This window comes from Macrotis lagotis, chromosome 1, assembly GCF_037893015.1.
Source record: "Macrotis lagotis isolate mMagLag1 chromosome 1, bilby.v1.9.chrom.fasta, whole genome shotgun sequence".
Taxonomy (NCBI): domain Eukaryota; kingdom Metazoa; phylum Chordata; class Mammalia; order Peramelemorphia; family Peramelidae; genus Macrotis; species Macrotis lagotis.
In genome coordinates this window covers 44,012,859-44,036,333 of record NC_133658.1, presented here as the reverse complement: position 1 = coordinate 44,036,333, position 23,475 = coordinate 44,012,859, and the positions used below count along the sequence as shown (strand labels likewise).

The 23,475-nt window shown below is 45.4% G+C and overlaps 1 protein-coding gene across 3 annotated transcripts in view; it reads left to right on the top strand.

The window, feature by feature from the left end:
* The first annotated feature begins 6,497 nt into the window (after positions 1-6,497).
* Positions 6,498-23,475, top strand: part of RFWD3 (ring finger and WD repeat domain 3) — a 39,247-nt gene continuing 22,269 nt past the window's right edge. Inside the window, exons 1-7 of one of the 3 annotated variants that reach the window (XM_074199510.1) lie at positions 6,498-6,603; positions 9,294-9,717; positions 16,091-16,365; positions 17,329-17,423; positions 17,518-17,730; positions 19,681-19,772; positions 22,815-22,929. In XM_074199510.1, coding sequence (XP_074055611.1) covers positions 9,296-9,717; positions 16,091-16,365; positions 17,329-17,423; positions 17,518-17,730; positions 19,681-19,772; positions 22,815-22,929 — 1,212 coding nt within the window. In that variant the 5' untranslated portion in view covers positions 6,498-6,603; positions 9,294-9,295. Of the gene's footprint in view, positions 6,604-6,792; positions 7,061-9,293; positions 9,718-16,090; positions 16,366-17,328; positions 17,424-17,517; positions 17,731-19,680; positions 19,773-22,814; positions 22,930-23,475 lie in introns of those variants that run through there. The other 2 variants (XM_074199516.1, XM_074199508.1) reach the window with 2 other exon arrangements.

Genomic DNA, 23,475 nt, shown 5'->3' with positions numbered 1-23,475 from the left:
CTCATTACATTCAGAGGTACAAAAGACCTATGGTAATAGAGGGGAAGAAGGAAGGAGATGAGAAATACCCGAATCTTCTCATCAGACTTGGTTTAAAGTTAACTTACACACACACACACACACACACACACTCAGTTAACTTAAAAAAACATCTAAAGCGGGGCAGAGCCAAGATGGCGACAAGAATGGATCGTGTCTTAGGCGCTCTCTCATAAAACTCATAAGCTAAGGACTCTAAATTTTTGAGAGACAGAACCCACAGAGGGACCCAATGAGGCAGTTCTCCTACTCAAGGTAACCTGGAAAAGAGCAGAAAGGCTCTGCTCCCTGGGGTCAGAGGGGCAGCCCACCAGAGGGGTGGCCCAGCAGAGGTGTGGCCCAGTAGAGTGAAAGAACTTCAGCCTCCTGGAGGCAGCCCCAGGGTGCTAGGAGCCTCTCACAGCAGCCGGGGAGTCTCCTGGGCTACGCCCCCTGGGGAGCATCAGGCACAAAGTGGGGGAACAGCAGGGGACCTCTGCCAGAGTGAGCACGTGAAGCCCAGCCCTCAGGGCACACAAAGAGCAGCTTGGTCAGAGTTCCAGGAAACAGAACCAGGCAGAGCCAGTAAGCAGGAGCCTCCAGGGCATGAACCCATTGAACCTAGGGAGGGGAGTGAAGAGAGACTGCCAAGCTCTGCCCCTGGAACAGGATTCTGGGGTTCTGACCACATTCAGATCCTGATCACAGTCTAGGCCCCCCATAGAACAGCAGGACCCCCACCACCACAGCCCCATGGCAGAGGGGGGCGCTTATGGTCATTCACAAACCAGTAGGGAGGACAGAGCCTCACACACTGAGATCTTTCTGTGAGTGTCCCAAAAGCTCAGGAAGCACCCCAAAACCAGGCTCAGGCTGGGAAAATGAGCAAGCAGAGAAACAAGAGGAACACCATTGAGAAATATTTTGCCTGTAAGCCCAAGAATGATCAAAATACTCAGTCTGAAGATGAGGAAGCACAAGCTCCTGCATCTCAAGACTCCATGAAAAATAGAAATTGGGCTCAGGCTTTGATAGAGCTCAAAAAAGACTTTGAAAATCAAATGAGGGAGTTAGAAGAAAAACTGGGAAAAGAGAGGAGAGAGATGCAGGAAAAACATGAAAATGATGTCAGCAGCCTAGTCAAGGAAATCCAAAAAAAATGCTGAAGAAAATAGCATGCTAAAAAGCAGCTTAGGTCAAATGGATAAAACAGTTCAAAAAGTTATTGAGGAGAAGAATGCTTTAAAAAGGAAAATTGGCCGGATGGAAAAAGAGACAAGAAAACTCTCTGAGAAGAACAAATCCTTCAGACAAAGAATAGAACTCAGGGAGATTGATGAATTTACGAGAAACCAGGATTGATACTTCAACACCAAAAAAATGAAAAATTAGAAGAAAATGTGAAACATCTCATTGAAAAAACAACTGATATGGAAAACAGACTTAGGAAAGATAATTTAAAAATTATTGAAATACCTGAAAGTCATGATCAGGAAAAGAGCCTTGACATCATTTTCAAAGAATTACTACAGGAAAATTGCCCTGATATTCTAGAAGCAGAGGGAAAAATAGAAATGGAGAGAATCCACTGATCCCCCTGAGAAAGAGATCCCCCAAAAAAACAACCCCTAGGAACATTATAGCCAAATTCCAGAACTCCCAAGTCAAATCAAAAATATTACAAGTACCCAGAAGGACACAGTTCAAATATCGTGGAGCTGTAGTCAGCATCACACAGGACTTAGCAGAAACTACATTGGAAGCTCGTAGGGCTTGGAATATAATATACTGGAAGGCAAAAGAGCTTAGAATGCAGCCAAGAATCAACTACCCAGCAAGGCTGAATGTCCTCTTCCAGGGAAAAAGATGGACTTTCAATGAACCAGGGGAATTTCAAATGTTCCTGTTGGAATGGCCAGAGCTGAACAGAAGGTTTGATCTTCAGATACAGGACTCAGGTGAAGCATGGAGATTGGAGGAGAGGGGGAAAATATGAGGGACTTGATGATGAACTGCATGTATTCCTGCATAGAAAAATGACATTGATAATACTCATATGAACCTTCTCAATTAATAGAGCAGGTAGAGGGAGCTTTTATAGTTGAAGCACAGGAGAAAGCTGAATTTGAAGATAAAATATGGTGTAAAAATGGAGTCAATAGAAAAAAAGGGAAATGTAATGGGAGAAAAAAAAGGAGAGGGGGGAATAGGCCAAGATATTTCATATAATGAGATTTTTCTTTACTCCAATGAGCTATTGCAATGATATGGAAGGGGGGAAGGCAAGGGGGAATGAGAGAATCTTCACTCTCATCAGAGATGGTTAGGAGAGGAAACAGCATATATACTCAATGGGGTATAGACATCTGTAGTGAGAAGGAGGCGGGGACAGGGGAAGGGGTGGGGATGTGAATAAAGGAGGAGAGGATGGACCATGGGGGGAGAATGGTCAAATATAACACATTTTCTTTTTTACTTCTTGCAAGGGGCTGGGATTGGAAGGCCTGTCTGGACCATAGGGCCAGGTGGATGCTGGGCCTAAGGGGTGGTATGGGGGCTCAGGGCATCTTGGCCCCAGATCTGGGGATCTGTCTGCTGCACCACTCAGCTACCCTACAGCAGAATCAGAGTGAAAGGAGAGAGAAAATAGAGTTCATGGTAGTGGAGAAATATGAAAGGAGGGAGTTGCGATCAGCAATGGCAACGGTGGAAAAATATGGAAGTAACTTTTGTGATGGACTTATCATAAAGAATGTGATCCACCTGTGACAGAGTTGTTGGTGTTGGAACAAAGACTGAAGCACATTTTTTATCATTATTATTATTATTTTTGGGGGGTGCAGGGCAAATGGGGCTGGGTGGCCTGCCTGGGGCTGCATACCAGGGTGATTGTTGGGTGTCTGAGGCCAGATTTGGACCTGGGTGCTCCTGGCTCAAGGGCCAATGCTCTGTCCACCACCCAGCCACCCCTACTATTATTACAATTTTATTTTATTTGGGGTATTTTTTTCTTTTTTTTTTTTGGTTTTTGCAGGGCAGTGGGGTTCAGGTGGCTTGCATGTCACACGGCTGGGTGATGGTTGGGTGTATGGGGCCAGATGTGGGCTCATATGCTCATGGCTCCAGGGCTGGTGCTCCATCCATTGTGCCACCTGGCCATACCTACAATTATTAGTATTATTTTTTTAATTTTAATTTTTTTCTCTCCCGTTTACTTTATCGCTCAAGAGAGTCTATATTTATGGGGGAGAGAGGGTATTTCATTTACTCTTAAACAAGAATATTTTATTAATGTATAAAAAACATTATTTGTACAAAATGAGAATAAATATTAAATTAAAAAATCTAACCTTTCAAGTATTAAAAGGGGAAAAGGGAGGGGGACAGAGACAGGGAGGGGAGAAAAAGAGGTACGAACAGAAGGAAGGGAAGGGAAAAGGGGAAAAGAGAAAGGGGAAAGAAAGGAGAGGGGGTGGATATAGGAGGACAAACACACTGAAGGTAGTGGTATTCAGAAAAAAATACTGGGGAATATGGATAAAGAGGGGAAAGGAGGAAAATACAGAGGGAAGATAGCATGGAGGGCAATAAAAAGTTATTAATTATAACTTTGAATATGAATAGGATGAACTCTCCCTTAAAACATAAGTGATGATAGAGCACCAGCCCTGGAGTAAGGAGTACCTGAGTTCAAATCCAGCCTCAGACACTTAATAATTGCCTAGCTGTGTGGTCTTGGGCAAGCCACTTAACTCCAGTGCCTTGCAAAAGAAAAAATAAGTGAATAGCAGAATGGATTAAAAAACAGAATCCTGCAATATGCTGCTTACAAGAAATTCATTTGAAGCAGAGAGATACATATAGAGTAAAGGTAAAAGGTTGAAGCAAAATATATTTTGCTTCAACTGAAGTGAAAAAGGTAGTAGTAGCAATCCTTATCTCAGACAAAGCAACTGCAAAAATAGATAGCATTAAGATAGAGGGATGGAAACTATATCTTTCTAAAAGGTACCATAGACAATAAAGTGATTTCAGTGCTGAATATATATGCACCCAATGGATTAGCATCCAAATTCTTAGAGGAGAAGCTGAAAGAACTACAGGAAGAAATAGACAGAAAAATTCTACTAGTGGGGGACCTCAACCTCCCCTTCTCAGATTTAGATAAATTGAATCATAAAATAAACAAGAAAGAGGTTAAGAAGGTAAATAGATTGCTTAAAAAATCTAGTTACAATAGACTTATGCAGGAAATTTAATGGGGATAGAAAGGAATATACCTTTTTCTCGGCAGTACAAGTCATTTATACAAAAATTGATCATGTACTAGGGCATAAAAAACCTAATAATTAATTGCAAAAAGGCAGAAATAGTGAATACATCTTTCTCCGATCACAATGCAATAAAAATCATATGCAATATTGGGCCAGGGAGATACAGACCCAGAACTAATTGGAAACTGAATAACCTCATTTTAAAGTATGAGTGGATCAAACAACAAATTATAGATAGAATCAATTTTTTTATCCTAGATAGTGACAATAATGAAACAACATACCAAAACCTATGCGATTCACTCAAAGCAGCTGTCAGAGGATATATTATATTTTTAAATGCTTACATGAATAAATTTAGAGAAAGAGGAAATCAATGAACTAAATATGCAACTAAAAAATTAGAGAAAGAACAAATTAAAAACCCCCAATTAAGTATCAAATTAGAAAATCTAAAAATTAAGGTAAAAATTAATAAAAGCAAAGGAAAAATCCATTGAATTAATAAATAAAACCAAGAGTTGGTTTTATGAAAAAACCAATAAAATTGATAAACCTCTGGTCAATTTGATTAAAAAAAGAAAGAAGAAAACCAAATTTCTAAGGAAAAGGTGAACTCACCGCCATTGAGGAGGAAATTAAAGTAATAATTCAGAATGATTTTGCCCAACTCTACCCCAATAAATTTGACAATCTAAGTGAAATGGATGAATATTTACAAAAATGTAAATTGCCCAGGTTAAATGAAGAGGAGATTAAATACCTAAACAACTCTATCTCAGAAAAAGAAATTCAACAAGCCATCATTGAACTCCCTAAGAAAAAATCTCCAGAGCCTGATGGATTCACAAGTGAATTCTACCAAGCATTTAAGGAACAATTGGTTCCAATTCTATATAAACTCTTTGGAAAAATAGGGGAAGATGGAACTCAGCTGTAAGAAATGTAGGGTGTTGGTCTTCACAGGGTGTGGAGGGGAGCCCTTAGGGAATCCATTACAAAGGGTGAATAGCCCAGCCAATCACAAGACTGAAAGAGTCTTCCTAATCCCATTCCAGGGATACCAAACCCCAAACTGGTTCTCAACTGGTCAAGAGTGACCTAGAGATCTTGATTTAATGCTACGGAGCTTGCACAATTAGGTAATTGAATATTAACCCACACACCCCCTTTAGCATATCATGCATCTATGATGTGGGGGGAGAAATCATATTAGGGGCATGTCATGGAAGGGGTGGACCTTTTAGATTGTAACTCAAACTCTGAGAGTCTATGAACATCCAAGAGGGAGGGGGAAAGAGTTTCTGAAGGCCATAAATTACCTGACTTTGAAGACTAATTTGTGCCTCACACCTAGGAGTGAAGTACCCATTTCTTGTAAGATGTATCTTGCAAGGTTCATGAATAAAATGTACAATTTTCTCTCACTCTAGCAGGTTTTTCTTTTCATTCATTCATAATATCTGCCTAACTCTTTCTATGATACCAATATGGTGCTGATACCTAAACCAGGAAGAATTAAAACCAGAGAAAAATAATTATAGACCTATCTCCCTGATGAATATATATATATATATATATATATATATGCAATAATCTTAAATAAAATCTTAGCAAAACAATTACAACAAGTTAATAATACACCCAGCTGGGTCCTTATGAAGTGTCTGTGGCCGCATTAGAACTCGGGTCCTCCGGACTCCAGGCCGGTGCTCTGTCGGCTGCCCCACTAAAGACCACTAAATTGTGGCTTTTTTGTTCCTGGGGATAATGGCTGGTGAAGGACTGCGCATCGGGGCTACGAGGGGCGTTTTCCGGGGGGGGCGGGGCTCGGGATGGGCGTCCCTCTCGGCTTTGGGCGGTTTCTAGGCCCAAGCGCCCCAACACCCGCTGTTCCCCCGCTGCACAAGCTTTTTCCCGCCCAGAAGTTCAAATGAAATGAAGGTGGGATGAGTCCATTTCCGCACAACCTTTGCGGGGGGCGGGCTGGAGAGTGATGGAAAGATCCGGCTACCAAACGGAGAGAAGCTTCTGAGCGTCTCTCTTTCTGATGACCCAATCTACGAAGAGTTTCCAGAAGAGCCAATCAGAAGGCCTCTGGGCCTGACTCCTCCGACCAATGGGAGGAGAGGAGATGGGATTGGCTGGAGTGTGGAGACCGTCGTCCAATAGGAGGCGGCGGCAGTGGCGGCGGCGGCGGCGGAGGAGGCGGCGGCGGCCAGACGGCGTCTCGCGAAGGCCTAGGCCTGCGCCGGTCGGGAACCCTCGGGGCCGGACGGCAGCAGTTGCGGCCTCCGCGCGGCGGCTACGGGTAACGAGCGGAGCGGGGCGGGAGCTTCTTGGCGCCCGCGGCCTGGGCCGAGAGCAGCCGCGCTAGGCCTCAGGTTCCACGTGTGTCAGTGGGGCTCGGGGCCTGCTCCCAGCGCGCGCCCCGGGGCCCCGGCAGCCAGGCCGGCGGGAGGCCGCGGGCCCCGGGGCTGCGCCCGGAGGCCGCCCCCGAGCCTTGGGGCAGCGCGCGCCGCGCGGGGTCGGAGCGGCGCCGACCAGGCCCGGAGCCAGCCCGCCGCCCCTCCCCCGTCCGCAGGGAGCTTCCCGCGGGGTGGGGGCGGGGCGGCCGGGCTGAGCCCCCCGGGGCCTTGGAAGGTGGGGGGCCCCGAAGAGAACCGTCTCCGCGGAGGAGAGAGCCGGGGCCGCAGGGAGGACCCGGAGGAGGGCCGAGGGGGGCGGCCAGGGCAAGGCTGGAGGCTGGATGGAGACGGGAAGATGAGGTGATCCAAGGGTGGGGGAGGGCGCTGGCCCGGGCAGCAGCCGGAGTGGAGGGGGGCGTCAGAATAAGGACCCAGAGAGGCCTTGTGGGAGAGTTGGGGGAATGGGGACTTGTGATTAGAGAGAGGCAGCTCAGCCTTGGAGCCCAGAGGTGGCACACTTAGGGCTCGTCTCTAAGCGACCCTGCGGAGATAGAGGGAAGTTTGCCATAGGAGTTCAAACTGGTGACTTTGGGGATCTGGGGTGTTTGCGGTGTCTCTCGTGGAAGATCCCAAGGATGAAAAGAGGAGTTTGGATGGAGACGACGTCTGTGATGGATCTAGTGTGGGAGAATGGCCAGGAGAGTAGATAGTAGTAGTACTGTGATGATCCGGACTGGGGAGGAAGAAGGTTTGCTTAGTGATTATGGCAAAGGGACAGTCTGGAAGCTATTGTCAGGAGCCAGGATTGTGCTGGCTCCCTCTGGCCCAGAGTTTGGGATGCAGAAAAGAAGGGATGCCTAGTGAGAGTGGCCATAAATGTAAAATGATTAAAATCTGTAAGGTGCTCATAATTTCATGCTTGTGATTTGGTGCTTTTAGAATAAACCGATTGTCCTTCCAAGTTTTTGGTTTTGATAAACTGTTTCTCCATTAAAAACTAAAAATTCTGGTGAAGTGGATAGAGCACCGACCCTGGAGTCTGGCCTTAGACACTTAATAATTACCTAGCTGTGGGGCCTTAGACAAGCTACTTAACCCCATTTCCCTTGCAAAAACCTTTAAAAAAAAGGCTAAAAATTCTGACATTTGTTCCACCTAAGACATCTTGATAAGCCACCCTCCAAGCCAAGAAGCCTTGGGTTCAAGTTATGCTTCTGTGAGATATGACTAGTGACCTAACTTTATTTACTTAAACCTCTCAATACTTGTGCTCAGAGGTCTCAAAAGCTTGCAACATCATGGCCAAGGGCCCTACAAAATTTTGAACATAGTTGAACCAGATTAAAATACAATTGGAAAATATTTAACAAAATAAAAGTACAATAAGTAAGTTAATTTGTGATCTTCTAGGTTATATATGGCCTACTGGGGATTCATTTCTCTTTGAACTTAAATTAGTAGAGAAAGTTGTCAGTCCTGTCCCCTCCCTAACTCAACTCCCCCCATTTCTTAAATGCTCATGAAATCTCAGCTTCTATCTCTAGCCCTAACTTCTCTTAAGGATTTTGTTTCTCATTTGAATGATTATTGTATTTATTTTTCCATATTAGGATTCTTATGGATTCTGTATTCATCAAGTTTGGTTCATTTTTCTTGTCTTGCAATGTTTGTGAAGTGTTTTGTATTCTCTTTAAGGGTTTAGAAACTTCTCTTTTGCTTTAGTCTTGCTCTAGTTTTTAATTAAATTTTCATCATGAAATCTCTGTACAAATGTTTTCTTTATATTCCTCCACTAGTTATTTTCTGATTCTTTCCCTTTTTAATGGATGTATCCCCCAGGGCTGGAGACAAAGCTTCTTGTTGGGAATTTCACAGGACTGGCATTCCACCTGGTTTATAGTACCCTTTCCTTCAGTCCCCTTGCAGCCATTTCCACTGATACCCTTACAGTTCGTTACTAGCCATCTACCTTTTTTTTTTCTGAATCAATGTCTGGACATGTTCACAGGGCTCAGGGAATGTGGAGAAGATGTTCTAGATAAAATCTCTGCTGTTTGGGGGGTTTCCTAGGATAGGGACCATCCCAGCCAGAAGGCAACCCAATTTCCTTCCACCTTTTTCCTTCATGTGGCTGGGCAGAATTATCACAATGGAGAGTGTGCAAAGGTTCCCTACTGAAAGAGAATCCATTGTGGGTCTGAAGCAGAAGTTCTGGCTTGAGAAGATGGCAGCTGATGGAGGAGGGATGTTGAGAAAGTACTTTAAGGATTAGCACTTACTGTCTGGTGTTGATTCTTAAGACTGTTAGTTTGTAGGGTCTCCTCTCTCTGTCTCATGCTGTTGATTTTGTTGTCATTGCTCTGGGTCTGGTACATCAAGACTATTCCTTTTGGCAGTCTTTGGTTTGGAAATAAAAACTGATACCTTACATATTGAACCTGACCCAAGAAAAACCAAAGCAGTGCAAACCTCTGCCTTAGAGCAGCTCTGAACAACTAGCTTTAGTCTTTAGTAGATTTGAAGTGCTGTTACAGGTTTTACTTTGTGTATACTTTTATCTCACTTTCTTTTTTTTAATTTCTCTTTTTTCCAGCAATGGCTCAAGAAGCAATGGACATTGATATTCAGGTGGTAGAAGGAGGTCCTGCTGTGGATCATCAGGAGGAAGCCTCTGCTGAAGTATTTGTTGAGCAAGTGGATACCCCACTACTTCCTGTTGCTCAGGTGCCTATTGAAGTGACAGAGGAAGTTGTGTCTTCTGGCCTGGAAAATGAGGAGCCTGTGGATCTTGGAGCTGCAGCAGCAGAAGATGCAGTAGGAGCCGGTGTCAATCCTGTCCTCCCAGAGTCTACCTTGAATTCAGTAAATAGTTTTATTGACAGACTGCAGCAGTTGCATGGGGTCCTGGGCCTCTTGAGGCAACCCTCCCAGCAGATCACACAGTCAGTACGAACAAGGAGGAGGACGGTCCGCCTGCAGAGGAGAGCAGGAGGGTCTCAAAGAACTGTGGACTACAGGTAAGAAACAGAGCCACTGCCACAGAGCCAGAAGTGTCTGGCTTTGGGCATAGATCTTGCTTTTTCACCCTCTGCACCCAGCCAGATTATCCAACCTCACAGTTTTTGTCTTCAGGTAGGATAACCATGTTCATCTGGCAAAGTGTATCCTTGGCACATATGAATCCAATCCAGGTTCCAGTCCGTGATATTCAGAGGGCACAGATTGATTGATTTCAGTCAGATTATATATAGTGAATCCTTTTAAAATACTAAAAAGGAGCTTGGTGTGGTGGGAAGACTTAGTGAGGGTGTTATGTCACTTTGGGCATCCATAAAATGGAAATAAAATGCAGACCTACAGGGATCCCTTTTACCAAAGTCAGATGTCCTGAAAAAGTTGGGCCAATGAAGCACCTCAACCCCTTCTCTATGCTCCAGGTGAGGAACCTCTGATTTCAATGCTATTGCTCCCCTTGCATGAGTTGATGAATTTCTTATATACTAAAAAATATTGCCCAGCTTTAATTTGAAGTTTTTATGGGTGGAGATGAATTACTTTGTTTAATAATTCTCCCCCCCATGAGTAAGTACATCTTTTAATCATCTTTTGGGGGGGCCTTAAGACTGGAGGGGGGAGAGAGTTATAGAAAGAAAATTATGTAAGGTAATGAATTAGTTTTATGTGTATTCTTCAGCATGAAAACATTTCCTCCTCGATACTTGAGAATATGCTGTGAATTTGAAAATAATTTCCCTTTTATAACCTATGATCTAGATTAGTCTCACCAAGAGGTAGTGTTCTTTAAGTCATGCAGTGTAATTATTATGCGTTACATTACCTACTTTCTAAAATGTTCCTACTTGAGAGAACTTTTGTGTGATTCTCACCTTCATAAAGTCCTCATTGTTTCCTCATTGTGTCATGGAGGTAACTGGCTTTGAGATGACCCCTGCCTCAGACCAGGCCTAGTTTTCAAGGACCAGTGTAGCTATGAATGCAGGTTGGTCTGTGGGTGATGGATCTAATTGGTCATATCCACCCATGAATCAGAATCAGAAACTGCCTTCTGTAGGTCATTGACTGGATGATGGGAGAGGAAACCAAAGGTGCTGAGTCAGACAACTGTGCTCTCACCATGAGGCCTTTGTCCATCTATTGACTGGAAGGGAGTTGGCACCAGGCAGGTGTTCTCCCCTACCTCACCAGAAATGGCAGTTCAGTAGAAGGATCGACTCCTTGAGTCGATTGGATTTATTGTGAGTCCAAGAACCAGGCCATGGTGATATACAAGATCATCTGATGGTTCTGCTTGTGCTAAGTATTGGCAGAAAGACCCTGGAAAAATTAACCAAAGCCTCAGATCCAGACCCATTGCAGAGGTGGAGGCAAAAGAAACCTGTGCAGAGCCCAGGGAAAGATGGGCCATGGGAAGAGAGAGGTGGAGCCTGTGTGGGAGAAGATGGTTCCGGAGAAAGACATGAATGAGATCAAAGACCTCACCTCCATACTTCAACACAGCTTATTTTTGAGGGCAGCTAGGTGATACAGTGGATAGAGCACAGGCCCTAGAATCAGGAGGACATGAGTTCAAATCCATCCTCGGACTCTTAATAATTACCTACTTGTGTGACCTTAACCCCACTGCCTTGCAAAAAAAAATGAAAAAGAAAAGATAGCTTTTTTTTATTATTGAAACATTAACTAACAATATTCAACAGGATATGGATATAAAACATATTTGAGGTCTCCTCCAACAAGACAAATCATCTTCTTACCTTAAAATTTACACTTCAGGGCCAAAATAGCTTCATCCTTGAGATTTCCACAGTTTCCTCTTGTGGATTTCTTCTTTCCCAGATTTTCTTCTTAACCAGTTGAGCAATCGGCAAGTGTTTTTGAAGTCCCTAGTGATATGCCCAAAATCCCTGTGCAAGGTACTGCAGTGACCAAAATAAAGTTTCCATTCCATCAAGGGAGATAATATGTACCAAAATAGTGACACAGTAATTATAAGGCATTTACTTGGGATGGGAAGAACTATCAAGGTTTCAAATAGAAAGTGAAACAAAGAAACTATGGTGTGTTTGTGGTTGGGGGAGGGGAGGGATGGTGGTGTATTCCAGATATGGAGAGGAGAACTTGACTGAACCTTGGAGTGTATAAAGGTTAGGAACAGATGGGAAAGGTGGATTGGGGCAAGGTTGTGAAAACCTTGTGTTTGATCCTGGAGGCATGAGGGAGCCATTGAAGTTTACTGAGCAAGAGAGTAACATGGTCAGACCATCACTATATTAATGTTACTTTGGCAGTTTTGGGAGGATGGACTGGAGAGGAGAGGAACTCAAGTCAGGGAGGCCAGATTGGGAGAGTATTACAGTAGTCAAAACAAGTATTGCCCTGTGAGTAGAGAAGGGGGTAAATTTAAGAAATACTGTGGAGGCAGAAATTATTGGATTTGGGAGCTGCTTCAACAAGGTTCTATCTGAAGTTGTGACCTTGGGTGCCAGGAAGGATGGGGAGAGAAAGAGACCAAGTTCTGTTTTGGACAGGTTGATTTTGAAATAGCTACAAAATGTCCAGGTGTCGTCTGGCAGGAGTTTGGTGATATGGAAGGAGAGTAGAGCCAGATCTGTATATTGGGAAGCTGTCTTCTGCTGCTGCTTTGTGTCTGACTCTATGTGACCCCATTGGGGTTTTTCTGGGCAAAGATACTGGAGTGGTTTGCCATTTCTTCTCCAACCCATTTTACAGATGAGGAAACTAAGGCAAAGAGAGTTAAGCAACTTGCCCTAGGTCACACAGCTGATAGGCTCTGAGACAAGATTTGAACTTAGCAAGATGAGGTCTCCCTGACTCCTCAGCAGTCTGTCCACTAGGTCACCTGACTGCCCATCTACACCTGTGGAAATGAATACTAATGGGAGAGCAGAGAGAATGTTGTGAGGAAAGATTCCCTTCCAGAGCCGTTGGGAACATGTGCATGTTTGTGTGAGCCCCCACACAGGCCTAGTGTAAAGGGTGACCCAACAAAGACAACAGAGAAGGAACATTCCTCTAGATGGGAAGTATGAAAAGGCTGGTGTTGGCAATGTCCCCAAGGAAGGGGTAGTCAGCAGACTCCAAAGCTCCACCCAGATGAAAAGGAAGTTAAGAGAAGCCCTGGCTCTGACAGTAAAGAGATTGCTGGGCCTGGGGTCAGCAAATGAGACCACAATGTGGACAGCTTCTAGGCACTGGTGAAAGGTGGAAGGATGTGAGGGGACAGTGGGAGGGCTTGGTAAGTTTAAGGACTGTAGAGATTGGCTGTTCTCTGTTGCAGCAGAAGCCTCCAATGGTTGTGGGGTGCATAGGGGAGCACTGTCTGCAAAGCCAAATCCAGAAGACATTGGAGGAGAGGAGAAGTCATTGACCAGGGAGCAGGTTCTTCCCCTGGGTGTTGACAGGACCTTAGGTGTCCCAGAGTCTGATCCCTCTCTTGACAGATGAGGTCCCTTAGGTCCAGAGAGGGGAAAGACCTGGCCTTAGGTTATGTAGAGATGGAAGCCCTAGTGAAGTAAAGTAGACCAAACTTGCAGGAGGAGGGACAACTCCCTGTCCTTTTCTCTGCCTTTTGGATCTTTTCAGTCAAAACATTTGTGGCTTTAGCAGTCAGATGGATCCTTTGTGGACCAGGATGGGCACAATACTTCAGTTTCCAGGCCTCCAAAGTCTTGACAGATGGTATTATCCTTAATTTCCTTAACAGTTGGGGGGTGGGGATGGAGAAGACAACTAGGTAAAAGGCTCTGGGTTATTTGTCTCCTGCTTAAGTTTTGCCTGTTGTCATAGTCTTCATTTTCTCTGGGCAAGGTGGTTGTAATTGTGACTTTCTAGCTAAAGGCTGCTAAGTGACTCCAGGATAGAGCAGGCACTTTGGACCCACCAGCCACATAACATCTGGTGTGCCCCATTCCACACTGTGGCTCCATGGGACTGGGCCCAGCCTGCTCAAAGTTTCTGAGTCATTATGGAGGAGCCAGCCATCCACAGTGGTCTCACTAACTCTTGTTCTCCAGCAAAGGTGAGACACTGAAGTGCTAAAGGAAGGCAGACTGGAGCCTAGGAAGAATTTCCATGACACTTAACTTTTTCATACCTTCTTCCAATCTTTTACCTTTTCCTTCGCTTATTGCCTGAAATTATCCACTCTGCCTGGCTCCATCAAAACTCCCCCCTTTTTTTCAATGCCTCTCAAACTCAAAAACTAATCTGATTGGGGCAGTTAGCAATGTATAGAGTACTGGCCTTAGAGCCAGGACCTGAGTTCAAATGTGGCCTCAGACAATCTTGACTAGTATAGTTTTAGGTGGTAGGAGAAGGACTTAGGAAGGGAGGGTTCCTTAAAGCAAATCATATATAATACCCTGGTTTACTCTATTTACCCAGGCCCTGGGTAGGAAAAGAATTCTTGAGTTCCCCAGGGCTCGCTTGATCTCTCGCTCTCTCTCACCTTGCGTAGCTAAGGACTAAATAGGGGATTTCTTTCTTTTTGTTTTATTTTAGAAAGATTTTTTTTATTTTTGAGTTTTACAGTTTTTCCCCAATCTTGCTTCCCCCCCACCCAGAGAAGGCAGTTGGTTAGTTTTTACATCATTCCCATAGTATACATTGATCTAAGTTGAATGTGATGAGAGAGAAATCATATCCTTAAGAAACATATAGTATGAGATATAGCAGAATTAAAAAATTTTTTTAAATTAAAGATACATAGAAAGTCTTTGATCTTTTAGAATTGGGCTTTCTGAAGAAGCCTGCATCTATCATCCAAGGGAATCTGAGCAGCTAGAATTGCTACAAGGTGAACCCATAGGTCCCATGTTCCTGGAACTCCCTCCCTCCCGGATCTTCCTTGATGATTGAGGAATGAAGGATATTGGGGTCTTGAGGCCAGTTTGACTTAAGCACCCACCCTTATATCCCAGGAGCTTTTAGAATGTTGTAGCATCCAGGTGACTCTGCGTGCCTACTACACCCCTATCCTCAGGCCACATGGTGAGAGGACACCTGGATCTTCTGGGTTATGGAGAGAGGCCAATGAGAAGGAATCTGCAACCAGTTAGCTGCCTGCTCCTCAGCCCACCTACTTTACTTCCTAATCTCTAACACTCAGAGTGGATGGAATAGGAGCACAGGGGTCCCTGAACTGTTTAGTTTGCTGGTTTGACCTGCTCATTATAGCTGCCCAGTTTATCCATCCTGCTTAGTTATAGATCAGGTTAATGTTGTGTGTTATTTGGTTGCAGCACAGAATTATTCACATGTACGCAGTCTTCATCACTTTGTTGCCCAAGTAGCATACTTGTCTGTTCCCAATTTAAAAAACAGATATTTGGGGGCAGCTAGGTGGTATAGTGCATAGAGCACCAGCCCTGGAGTCAGGAGTACCTGAGTTCAAATCGGCCTCAGATACTTAATAATTGCCTAGCTGTGTGGCCTTGGGCAAGTCACTTAACCCCATTGCCTTAAATAGATTTAAAAAACAGATATTTGTTGGAAGCTGTTGAAGTGTTTAGGAGCTTCAGAGATGAAAAACTGTTTAATATGCACATGTGTGTCTGATATGTGTTCTTCTAAGAATGGATCTCCTTTTCTGGTTCTTGAATAGATAATAGAAACAAACGTGAATTCTCCTTTTTTTAATCCAGCTATTTGATTAGGTACTTAGAACCTCCCTTGTTTTCTATTAGAAGCAGGCAAGCTGTTAGAAATTGTACTTTTTCAGGATAGCTAGGTGGTGCAGTGGATAGAGCACCAGCCCTGGAGTCAGGAGAACCTGAATCCAAATCCAGCCTCAGACACTTAATTACCTAGCTGGGTGACCTTGGGCAAGTCACTTAACCCCATTGCCTTGCAAAAACCAAAAAAAAGAAAAGAAAAAATTTTTCAATTGCAAATCATCTCTTAACAGTTCATCTGGGGACTTCCAAATTTGACTCAACATCATAAAGGCAGCTATTGAAGCTAAAAGTGGGTATTTTTTATAAATAACACTTTTTAAGACATTCCCTGGATAGTTATTATGCAGTGCTCAAAGCACTTTGGAAAGAAGAATGCCAAAAACTATCAACCTGAAGCAGAGCTAGATCTGACTGACAGGAGCCTTCCTGCTCACACCCTGCCCTCCCTCCCACCTTCCATCACCTTACCAAGGTGCATTGTGGATGCACGTCTAGAGATGTCAGGTGTAAAAGCTAAGCTGCCTAGAAGCCATGAGCTTTCTTCCACACCCCCAGTCCCTGCAGGCCCTGCTCAGCCCTCTTGTTTCCTCTTTTCAGAAGGGAACATTTAAACACCCTCCTTGGTTTGGCACAATGTCTGAGCACACCATTATGTAGTTATTTTTCACTGCAGATCAAGAGCCCCACTGGACACGTACTTTCGAGTTAACAGGACACAATCACTCCAAGCCCCAGACCCTCCTAACCCTAACGATGATGATGATGGTGGAGATGATGATGAAGAAGATGATGATGATGAAGAAGAAGAAGAAGACGAGGATGATGATGACGACCTTGACTCTGTGGACATCAATGTGTCCAGTGGCTCAGATACAGAAAATAACAGTTCCACTGAGGAAGAGGAGATAAACATCCAGGAAGAGGACATAGATACCTTGGACCTAGGAGGTAGGCATTCTCCAGGTTGGATTTGGATGAACAGTCTCTGAAGTTAGGACAGATGACCACCAGCTAAACGTGTTTCATCTTGTGTTAAGGTCTCAACTGGGCTCTTTCTCCATACTTTCATTAAAACTTTCCATGTTACACCAGGAGAGGGCTATGTGAGACATTACCAAGTGCATACTTAATTTGACCTGAGGTCTGAAGTTTGTTTGGTACCCTGACATAATGGGATTCTGCTTTACTTTCTGCTGTCATGCTTAAAGAGCTAAAGATAAAGATGTTCATTCCCCCCCCCCCCCATCAGTTCCATATCTTTTCAGAGCTTCAAACCTGTTTTCCTGGTTTTGTATGCAAAGTTCAGTGTTGCTCAGAATTTCAGAGCTCCTCAGAGTCCATCCTTTTATTAATCAATCAACCAGCTTTTCTTAAGCTACCATTTGGACTGAATGCAGACACATAAGCTGACATTCTAATGGGGAAGTCAAACAAGGATGTCAGTGCATGGATATGTAGGTACCTAAGAGAAGAAACAGAAATTTAGTGCAAGATAGTGTGGGAAGTTTTCAATAGCTGCGGGGGGCGGGGGGTGAGGCTTCCTGTTGAAGGAAGAGAGACTTGAGGATAGAGCTGGAAAGGAAGGATGGAAGAAGGATGCAGGACAGCAGAACCAAAGCAGGGAGATGGAGCCGAGTGTCTGTCTGCACCCTAAAGGACAATGGAGAGGGAATGGTCCATAAGGCTGTAGCCAGCTGGCATAGGCCCTCAAGGCAAGAGGGGACCCCAGAGGGTTATTGAGTTGAGGAGTCCCTAGTCTGGTTCATTATTGAGACCTTTGGCAGCTGTAGTGAGGATGGGCTGGAGTTGGGAGCCGTTCAAAGATTCATGGGGAGATAGAAAGCATGGCCTTACTGCCAGAGCCTTCCCAGCCCTCTTTATCAGCACTTTCTTTTCTGTGCCCGCCTGCAGTTTCTGGCGAGGTTCCTGCAGAGGCTGTGCCAGAGGACCCTTCAGCCCCACAAGATGCTGCTCCTGCTGCTGGTGCAGAAGCCCCCCTCAAACAGGTAACAGACCTGCTTGGGTTTCAGAAGTGCCCCTGAGCCACTGTGCTCAGCTGCCTAACCAGAAAAATTACATTTTCTAATGACTTCCCTGCAGCCATCTCCCCTGCAGCCTGAACCACTCCCTCCACTGTCTGAGGCTTCCACCAGCCCTGAGGAGGAAGAAGAAGAAGGAGACACTTGTGCCATCTGCTTTGAACAGTGGACCAGTGCTGGGGACCACCGACTCTCTGCGCTGCGATGTGGGCACCTCTTTGGGTACAAGTGCATCTCCAAATGGCTCAGAGGACAAGCTGGGAAATGTCCCCAGGTACATACTTGAGTTTCCTGGTACACAGGTATAGAGTCTGCCTTGTGTGAAGACAGCTTCCTACAAGTGGGCAGCTACCTAGAAGGGCCTGAGTCATTCTTTAGATCTGGCATCTGGTGTGCAAGCCTCCTTCTGTCCTGGGCCTCCTCGGTTTCTTCTTGGGTCAACCATGGGTCACACTCCCCACAGAACCTGTCCTTGCTTTCTAGTTGGCAGAGAATTCTCTGTTGTGACTCCCACCTCCTTTGCTCCAGGCTCTCAAAGGGAAATGGCCCTGCCCCTAGCCCTGCCCTCCCACCCATTGCAGACTCAGTCACTGCTTCTCTCCTGGTTCCTTCCCCACTGCCTACACACGTTCTCAGGTTTCTCCTGTCATCTCCTGTCCTTGCTGCCACCATAGCTGCACTCACTTTGAATTCTAGCCCTGCAGCTTGGTTTTCCTTCCTGCAGTCCTCCCCCAAGGCTTCCAGGGATCTCAGGCACTAGAGCTGATGACTTAGTTTCAGTCCTCACACTCCCTTGATCTAGCCTTGGCTTTTGACACTGTAAGAGGGCCTCCCCCATGTGCCACATTCCCTGCTTTCTTGGCTTTGAGGCCACCGCTCTGCCATCTCTTCAGCCTCTTCATTGGGGGACTAACTGGGCTTTAACCTGGGACCACTTCTTTTCTCACTCTTGCTCATTTCAGGCAATCTCATAGGTTTGACTGTCCAAATGTGTGTGTCCAACCCTAATATTTTCTCCTGAACTCTAGCACCTGTCTGCTGGTCCTCCACCCAGTCGTCCCGTCAACTCCTCCAAATCATGATGTCCAGGACTAAGCCTATCTCTTTCTCTCTCTAAATACCTGTCTCCTCCTGGACCCTTCCCCTCTGCAGTCATCCTCCTCTTCCTCAGCCACCTTTACAGTTTAGAGTCATCCTGGACCCCTCTCCTTTCTCCCTTGTTTATAGCAGGCACAAAAATGTTCCTCAAAAATTGGATGTTTTTGATTTACTTTAGACAAGAGGTTCTTCATTTGCTTTGTGTTTCAGACCCCTTTAGCCTGTGGGCTCTCTCCCTTTACTGTCTGTAAATGATAAAGGAGAACTCACAGGATTACAAAGGCAATCAATTATATTGAAATACCCTTATCAGAATGTTTTTAAATGAAGTTACAGACCCCAGGTTAAAGACCTCTCATGTAGGTTGTTTTCTTCCAGAAATGCCATTGTTCCCTGCCTCATCTTAGCCTGGAGAGGGATGTTATGTGCCATTTCCATGACCAGATATTTTGGTCACTACCCAAGAAGACTAGGCAGCCATTGCCGTGCATTACGAAATGACACCATTGCTTTGGAAGAACCATGGGTGTTGGATCTAGAAAAGAGTGGGGGGTGGGGGAATTGAGCTACAGGATATTTCTGCCAGTGACTAGCATCAGAGAAATAGAAGAGAAATGGAAAGCACCTGAAAGGCCCTGGAGTCGGGGTACTCTGCATTTGGGGCCCACCTCTGTCCCTGGCATCTTTCTCAGTAGGTCAAGGAGCTAGACTAGGTGATTGTTAAGGCTCCTTCCATTTCTAAACCTGAGACCCTGTGATCCTAAGGGTGACCAGAGAAGAAGGTTGACTAACAAGGGTGGGGATAACCGATGGTCAGCCTGAGCCCACAGATTTTGAGGAGCAGCAAGGTGGTCTGGTTTCTGTGGTGACTTGGGTAGAGCCTCTGGAACTCAGTGGAAGGCACAGCCAGAGCGGCAACAAGGAGGGAGTCCTCCAGAGGGAGTGGGTAATGACAGCCCTGTGTCTCCTAGGGGTGCTTTTCCCCAGCCCACATGGTGCCACATAAGGAGGGGCTACCTCACCTTTAGTCTTGCTGAAGCATCAGGGCCTCCAACTCTGGTTTGGGTGTGAATCAGAGAGGAATCCTTCATTAACAACATTAATGCTTTTCCTTCATTCTCTTTAGTGCAACAAGAAAGCCAAACGCTCAGACATTGTGGTTCTCTATGCCCGAACCCTAAAAGCCCTGGATACCAGTGAACAGGAGCGCATGAAAAGGTAGAAGGAAAGGGGTCTGCTTGTCATGTTCACTTTTGATTCTCTGCAGGCATTTCTTAGGAAACAAGTTGGTGCAGTGGGTAATACTCTGAATTTGGGAGTCAAGAAGACCTGATTTCAGATCCTCCCTCAGACTCCCAGCAGTCACTTAATCTCAAAGTCTCAGTTTCCTGAGCTGTTATATGTAAATAACAATAGCATCTCCCTTCCCTCCTGGGGTTGGTGTGAGAATCAAAGAAGGGCAGCATTTTGTAATCTTAAAGTACCAGGTAGACTTTAACTATGGTTATTACTCATTTTTAAAATGAACTCCCATAGATTGAATGATCTGCTCACACATGTATCTATCTGTTCAGCCCTCTCATCTCCAAGTGGGCATCTCCATCAGAATGTCCTGGGAGCACCTCACCATCAATAATACATAGAGAGCGGACCTCTTCCTGTTCCTCCCAGATCCCATCCTTCCTTTCCACTGGTGTCAAGGACACCAGCATCCTCTGTTCACCCAGGTTTACCTCCCCCCCCCCCCATACCCACACCCAGACTCACACTTTCCTCTTCCTCCTCTCCCTCCCTTCCTGCCATATCCAGTCCATTGTCAAGTTTGGATCACTCTCATTCCATCCTTTATCACCTCTTGCCTAGAGGCTTCAGCCTCTTCATTGTTCTCCCCTTTCTGGTCTCTTCTCCAAGCAGCCTGAGCCCTAGGAGGTGCTCTATAAATGTGAGTTATTAGGCTTATCTTTTTCAAACTGCCTATAGGATCAAATGCAAGCCAAGTTGTAGTGTGACCTCAATGACCACCAGACCAAAAGAAAACTCCCTCTCTCCCATAATCCAAGAAGCATGTCAGCAGTTTTGCTTGAAGAGCCCCCTGCAATCTTTGGCAAGCACCTTTTCCACTGCTGCCAGTTCTTATGGTAGAGTTTATAACTTTAATCTGGCATTGAAATCCCCTATAATCTCCCTGCTACCTGCCAGGTTCATTTTTTACTAGTCCTCTTCAAGACTAGTCCTGTCACCTCCTGCTGCTTGACCATGCCCCTCATTTGTGAACATGTTCTATTACCCCCACCCCCACCCAGTAGACAGTAAGCTCTGTGAGGGCAGGGATTCTTGGTTTTTCTTCTTGTACCTTCCCCTACCTGCACCTAACACAGAATAGAAATTTAAGAAATGTTTTTTGAGTTGAATCCACATTACAATTTCTGTATCCTGATGGTGGTCTTGAGGTATGATGTGTCAGGATTCAGAAGTCACAATGTGGGAGAATTGCTGATTCAGTTCAACAAATGTGCCTTGGATTCCAGTTTTGTGTTATGCACACATGGGGAGGGTATGAGCCAAAGGAGCCTGTCCTCAAAGAGCTTACACTAGCGGGCAATGCAGCATGTACTCAGCATCCTCCAGATGTTTAGCATGTTCCCTAGTGACTGCCTTTTCCTTCCTTCCTGCTGAATGCCTGGATTCCCTCACAGCTGGTGCTCTGTGGACAGGGACAGGGCCCAGGCTGGATGGAGGGTGGGGACAGGCCCACCCTCTTATCTAAAGGCAGATGCCTTTGGAGTACTTACTTCCCTTGGGTGGAGAAGTATAGAATGTTGTCCTGGTGGTCAGATGCCATGTTGTTAATTTCTTTGGAAGTTTTTCAAGAGGGTTCTAGAAGGGATGGCATACATGCAATGGGTCAGTGAGCCTTGGTTAAGAGACTCTTTGTGTCTGTCAGACACTGCTGAGTGCCACTGATGCAAAGAATGAGTCACTTCCTATTTCAGGGAACTTGGATTCTCATAGGGGAAACTTATGTTTTAGAAGTATTTACAGAATAATAATCAAAGAGAAGAAGTACAAAATTAATGGAGTGTGGTTAAATTCAAGAGTTAAAGAGGGAAGACACTAACAAAGTAGGGTCAGGAAGAACTTCACATAGGAGATGCTCTGAAGCCACATTGGGTTGGAAGGGAGGGCCTTCCTAGGAGACAGATGGAGACCTGGGTCACAATGTGCAGGAGTGAGGGGAGTGACAAGGCTGGAAAGAGAGGTTGAGAACCACAGAGAGGATAAAGCCCTAACTGGAATTTTTGGAATAGGGAAGTAGCCAGGTTAGTTCTCCACACTGAACATCCATTGGGCCACTTAGAGGAAAGACTGGAGGCAGGGAGACAGGACCCTGTAGTAGTGTCACTGAAAGGGAACAAGGGTCTGCAGAGTCAGATGCAAGAAATATTGTGGAGGTAGAGACAAGCAAGACTTAGCAACAGTGAATTGGTGAGGTGCAGGAGAGTGAGCAATTAAAGGTAAGGCAGAGCTTACAAGCCTAAGGAAGTAGTGGTTCCCTTAAGAGGTGGATTTTGAGGAAAACACATTGTGTTCTTTTTTAAACGTGGTAAGTTTACGAAGTTGCCATTGGGCGGTTTATGATGTGGGCTTAGAAATCAGGAGAGAGAAGAACTGGAAAGCACACCTCTAAGAGACATCTGCTTAGAGATGGTGATTATAAAGCCTATAATAGGAGCTGCTGAAGGCGAGTTCAGAGAAAGGAGTCCAGGTCAGAATCCGGGGGGTGCACCCACAGTTACTGGTGTGACGGAGAGATGGAGACAACTGGAAGTATCTCAGAAGAGTCAAAGCCATAGAGAGGTCAAGAAAGGTGAGGGCAGGTGCGGGGGAGTGGGGAGTTCGGGGGCAGTTTGCTTGGGATTACAGAGTGAGTGAAGGAGAGGAAGGAAATGCCTCTTTGTTGTTGTTCCTGGCTCTAAGAAGTCTGTGTGTGTGTGTGTGTGTGTGTGTGTGTAAGGTGGCAGGAGCCAGTGGACAGGAAGAAGCTGAAGATTCTAGAGGTAGGATGACAGAGGAGCAAACTAAAGGTTTAAGAGCAACAAAATGAAACATTTTTGAGAAATGGGTCTGGGAGGCAGAAGCCAAAAATCCTTTTGTGGGAAGCAGTGCAGGCATGGGGGACATGTGTGTAGGATGTGGTGGGGAGCCCACTTATTGAGGGGCACCTTGTTCAGGGCTGCTGGTGCTGGCTTCTCTTTCTAGTTCCCTACTCAAGGAGCAGATGCTGAGGAAGGAGGCAGAGCTGGAATCAGCCCAGTGCAGGCTCCAGCTGCAAGTCCTCTCAGACGAATGCAACAAGCTTCGAAATCATGTCCAGGTAACAAAGCCCCTCTCCTGAATGGTCAGATACGAAATAGAAAGCAGTTTGGAGGTGGGGGGAGCACATCCATCAATTGATCAGCAAGGACTTAGCAAGCACTTTGTATGGGTCAGACCCTGGCAGAACAATGGCTTGGGAAAACCCTTTTGAAGAGGGGTAAGGGGACTCTATTCTAGTCATATCCAGGCACAGCCTGTGCAAAGACAAGGAGAGAGGGGAGGTGGGCTGTCAAAGAGAAGAGCAAGGATGCTGAGGCTGGAAGTCAGCTTTCTGTGGCAAAATGCAGAGCAGTTTTTGTTTTCTCCCATTCCCTGCTGTGGTCAGACCTGTGCTTTAGGAATGTAGTTTGGCAGGTGGATGGAGAGGAGGAGGAGGCCACTGTGTACAAAATAACTAGGGGGGAGGGAGGGAGGAAAGAAGGAAGAAGACCCCGGATGGAGCCTCATGCTCAGGCCGGGCACTGTATTTGGGAGAGCAATTGTTGAACTGGCCAGAGGAGCACCATCAAGATGGTAAAAGGGCCATGGGTACCACTAGGCTTCT